This window comes from Trichomycterus rosablanca, chromosome 25 (genome assembly GCF_030014385.1).
Source record: "Trichomycterus rosablanca isolate fTriRos1 chromosome 25, fTriRos1.hap1, whole genome shotgun sequence".
Lineage (NCBI taxonomy): Eukaryota > Metazoa > Chordata > Actinopteri > Siluriformes > Trichomycteridae > Trichomycterus > Trichomycterus rosablanca.
The window spans coordinates 18,953,628-18,958,636 of record NC_086012.1 but is presented as its reverse complement, the minus strand read 5'-3'; the positions used below and the strand labels follow the sequence as shown (position 1 = coordinate 18,958,636).

The window sequence follows — 5,009 nt, the reverse complement described above, 5'->3', positions numbered from 1 at the left end:
CTGTAGGCCTCCCAGTATCATCCCACTCTGAGGCAGCGGAGATGGTTTCTTTATCGTCCTTCAACAGTGTGTTTTTTTTTTTATTTTTTTTATTAAAGAACATTATTTATATTTATTAGGATCTATAGGAACATTTACATCACTAACAATTGCAGGAGGCTCAAAACCACTCCACCAATCACTGGAGAGATGCCAATAAAAAGGGTTCAGACTGCACCAATGCAGTTCTTAATATTACACAGTTTATGCACTACAGACTAATGATCTACATCTAATAAATATGCCTTGAACATATACAGTTTTTGTGTTTCATTTTTATCTGCTGCAATGTGCATCTGATTCCACCTAGATTGAGTAAATGAAAAAAAAAACGTTTAAAATCGAGACAAATATTACAACTGACATATTAAACAATTTTACCCTATCCTTCTGCTAAATGTTTAATTATGGTTACGTTTTTTTTATTAATTTAAACTCATTAACTGTTTTTGCCATTTGCGAGCTCCTTTTCCGCTGCTGTATTACTTTCACGTCTAAAACATTTTCAGGATCTGCACACGCAAACATTAAAATAACACTTCTATTGGTGTCAAATATGACGGACTACTTTTTCTTTCATTCACATCCATGGTCAATCTATTTATCGCAACTCCATTGAGAATGCCTGTTTATAGTTAACCGTCAACGCGCTTCTGCTGGGTTCAATCTACTCAGACTTGAGTAATCTAACCCTGATCCGCTTTTGTGGATCCGAAAACTCTGGCTATGACATGGTGAGATAAGTCAACTCGCAGTTCAGGTTTAAGTTTGAAGTTTGTTAAACCCGCTTTCTGGAATATCCCCCTGAGCTAATAATCATGGTATTTCAAAGTAAACTTGTTTCATTGCCCTTTTCTACAGCTGGTGAAAATGTACTTCTACATTAAAAACACTACATGGGAGTACATGAAAACACAAAGCAAAACTATACTAATTACTAACCTTACTGTGCAAATTGCATATTTTTAAAATAACAATAGAAAGACAAATACAAATATAAAACTCTACATCACAAACATTTGGGACAGAATGGAAATGGTACAAACACATGCTTTGTTGGGTCAACTTCATTCAAATCAAGCAAAGGCTATTTCTTCACTATTTTTTAACCTGTAACAGAGTGAATGGCTTCTGACGTTACTGTGGGAATTACAAAGCATTTGCTTTTTATTTTAAGTAGTTTTTACTTTTAGGCTTATTGTGTGCACAGGTTATATCAGCGTTACAACAGATCTAACACGTCGTTGTTTGAGTAGCACAGTGGGCTGAGTGCAGCACATGTAGTTCTCTCAGGTTCTAGGCCCTATGTTAAAATCCAGCTTAGGGTGAAACTAAAGTTACACTTTTTTCGACATTTTCTCACTGCCCCAACTACACCCGCCCACCCCCACATTTTATTATAATGAATACTGTAAGCCTGCAGTGAAATAAACCCAAATACACACCAACACACATAGAAACACATAGAAACACAAAGCACTAAATGTATTAGCTGATACAAACACACACACACACACACACACACACACACACACACACACACACACACACACACACACACACACACACACACACACACAGAGTGTTTTATTAATAGCAACACTGTACATTTACATTAGCAGAAGGAGTTTAGGAATCACTCCCCATGGGGATGTGTGATAGTTAAACATTACACAGCTGTAAATTAAGGGTGTGACTGTTTCAGGTGTATGCTATAGGGTGTATGATTACTCCACTATAGGACTATGGGACACTCCAGCCCGTTCGTAGATGTCTGGGAGGAAGGAATCGTACTCCGTGTTCCACACAATGGATCTCACATACGCCTCCTTATCCAGTGGCTCTGGGTACCGAAATGCCATTCCTTTACTGTACAGAAACTCCACCACCTAAACAAACACACACACTTTTTTTTTTTTGGGAACACATACCCTGTTAGCACTGATTGTGGGTGGACAGTTAGGAACACAAGGTGTATTTATCTTTCTTTAGTCAATCAGTAGACACTTTCTGATCACTAGACACTTTATATTTTTGGTTGGAGCGCTAGTTCCACTCACAGCACTGATAACAATGTGTTTAATTACATTTCCACAGCATGTATCTGTATGATGTACAAACTTTACCAAACTGTTGCAAAAAACTTGGAAGCAATGGGTGTGACCTAAACACCTGAACTCAATAATTAGAAGGGGTGTCAACATAATTTTACTCACATTGTGTGTATGTATAAACATTAATCTTACCTTCACAGCCATCTGTAAAGAAACCTCCCTAATGTTGGAAAGAGGAGGGTAGAGACGACCCTGATTCTGATTCAGTTCCTCATCCGTCAACTGCTCTGCTAAGATCTGATACACATACACATATACAAACAGTGAGACAGAGAGACAGAGAGAGAGAGAGAGAGAGAGAGAGAGAGAGAGAGAGAGAGAGAGAGAGAGAGAGAGAGAGAGAGAGAGAGAGAGAGAGAGAGAGAGAGAAGGTGAGTGACCTTATAACCATCAGCATCATATTAAAAACCATCATGATACTGTGATAAATTTAGCCACATACACTAACAAGTACCTTAGAAAACCATTATCACTTAATACAGTCCACCGTTGCATCAAGAAATACAACCTAAATTATTACACAACAAGAAAGCTATACATTTTTCTATTCTGCTGTTTAAAGTAAACATAAAGATCTTAATCTGAGTGTTTATAAGTTTATAGGTGGCTGCTGCTACATGGTTGGATGATTTAATACTTACATTAATAAGCAAATAATCCTAATAACATGGGCAGCATGAGTGTTGCCTAACACACACACACACACACACACACACACACACACACACACACAAACACACACACAAACAATGTTTACCTTTGCAGCCTCGAGGAACACCGTATCACTGATGTGTCTAACACCACTCAGAATTACTGCCAGAGCCACACCTAACACACACACACATTTCTATTAGTCGAGGTAAAAAACATAATAGACTGTACAGTGAAAGAGTACAAAATAAAAATATATTTACACTAAATAAAGATGATAATCATTATTATTGTTTTTGTGGATGAAGTTTGTCCTCTGGATGTAAATAAATTCAGTAATTACTTGTACAGCTTCTAAACACTGGCAGGACCCAAGATCAGAGGTACCCCAAATAACACTCAGAGAATTCATGGCCCAAAACCACAACTCATTCATTTTTCCAAATTATTGGAAAAATAAAATAGGAAAACACAAATCCACACCTGGGAATATGTAAGCATTGTTCCCCTGTCCCAGAATCACCATCCTGCCATCATCCAGAGTTACAGCAGCAAACGGACTCCCACTGGCAAACAAACACCGACCCTAACACAAACAAACACCGACCCTAACACACACACACACACACACACACACACACACACACACACACACACACACACACACACACACACTCAGAAAAGCACATTCATTAGCCATTTGATGAGCTACACCTACTGTTACAATACATTTTATATTTCATGTTTATAATTTTGTGATTCTTTATTTAATATCCTTTATGAACAATCAAATTTACTCTATGATCAGTTAGGCCTGAATTCTCTTACATTTTGACCAACAACAGGCTCCACTTAACCTTGAATTAGAGACAGTCTGCTCCTTGTTATTCTTAGCACATCCTAGACAGTCGTATCTATCAAAAATATTCTATCTTAAAACACATTTGTATTATCCTGTTCTGTTCAGTCACTAAACAAATACCATGACACAATCTTAGGTATGTGTGTGTGTGTGTGTGTGTGTGTGTGTGTGTGTGTGTGTGTGTGTGTGTGTGTGTGTGTTGTTTTTTTGACCTGTGTGAGAGTGTATGCATCCTCTGCAGTACACTCAGCTTTAGCAGTCGGATTGCTCAGAGCAAAGATGATTGGTCGCTCATTTAACGAACCCATAGCCCTGATGACATCATGAGTGAATAGTCGCCCCGCCCCAGACACACCTGAACACAACAAACACAGGTAAGAACAAGGTCATGAACATGTCTATCAAAAAGTACATGCAATCATGAGACAAACTTGCATCCACCCACACACACACACACACACACACACACACACACACACACACACACAAACACACAAACACACACAAACACACACAAACACACACTCACCGATGATGGCTGTAGGTTTAAGAACATTAACAGCATCCAGGAAACTCTTCACATCACCCGGACTAGGATGCACAAACCCCTCCTGATTACTATCTGTGGGCTCAAATCTACCCTGTGCGCACACACACACACACACACACACACACACACACACACACACACACACACAACACTAGTGTAACTGGGGTATCTGCTGGTGACTGTCATATACACAAACATTCAGGTACAGTGTATCACAAAAGTGAGTACACCCCTCACATTTCTGCAAATATTTCATTATATCTTTTCATGGGACAACACTATAGACATGAAACTTGGATATAACTTAGAGTAGTCAGTGTACAGCTTGTATAACAGTGTAGATTTACTGTCTTCTGAAAATAACTCAACACACAGCCATTAATGTCTAAATAGCTGGCAACATAAGTGAGTACACCCCACAGTGAACATGTCCAAATTGTGCCCAAATGTGTCGTTGTCCCTCCCTGGTGTCATGTGTCAAGGTTCCAGGTGTAAATGGGGAGCAGGGCTGTTAAATTTGGTGTTTTGGGTACAATTCTCTCATACTGGCCACTGGATATTCCTCATGGCAAAGGACTCTCTGAGGATGTGAGAAATAGAATTGTTGCTCTCCACAAAGATGGCCTGGGCTATAAGAAGATTGCTAACACCCTGAAACTGAGCTACAGCATGGTGGCCAAGGTCATACAGTGGTTTTCCAGGACAGGTTCCACTCGGAACAGGCTTCGCCAGGGTCGACCAAAGAAGTTGAGTCCACGTGTTCGGCGTCATATCCAGAGGTTGGCTTTAAAAA

The 5,009-nt window shown here is 39.3% G+C and overlaps 1 protein-coding gene across 1 annotated transcript; it reads right to left on the bottom strand.

Annotated features, from left to right (window-relative positions):
* Nucleotides 1–1,607: 1,607 nt before the first annotated feature.
* LOC134302267 (NAD-dependent malic enzyme, mitochondrial-like) lies at nucleotides 1,608–4,783 on the bottom strand. The gene is made up of 7 exons (XM_062987302.1): nucleotides 4,763–4,783; nucleotides 4,196–4,307; nucleotides 3,879–4,021; nucleotides 3,288–3,390; nucleotides 2,911–2,981; nucleotides 2,286–2,390; nucleotides 1,608–1,928 (listed from the first exon to the last, which is right to left on the bottom strand). The coding sequence occupies exons 1-7, from the start codon at nucleotides 4,781–4,783 to the stop codon at nucleotides 1,767–1,769; spliced, it is 717 nt and encodes a 238-aa protein (XP_062843372.1). The 3' UTR covers nucleotides 1,608–1,766.
* Nucleotides 4,784–5,009: the final 226 nt, after the last annotated feature.

Coding starts and splice junctions, on each gene's coding strand:
- LOC134302267 (XM_062987302.1), bottom strand. CDS start 4,783: ATGAGGAATATCCAGTGGCCA. Junction 4,308..4,762: donor TGAGGAATATCCAGTGGCCA/GTATGAGAGAAT, acceptor GTGTGCGCACAG/GGTAGATTTGAGCCCACAGA. Junction 2,982..3,287: donor CAATGCTTACATATTCCCAG/GTGTGGATTTGT, acceptor TGTGTGTGTTAG/GTGTGGCTCTGGCAGTAATT.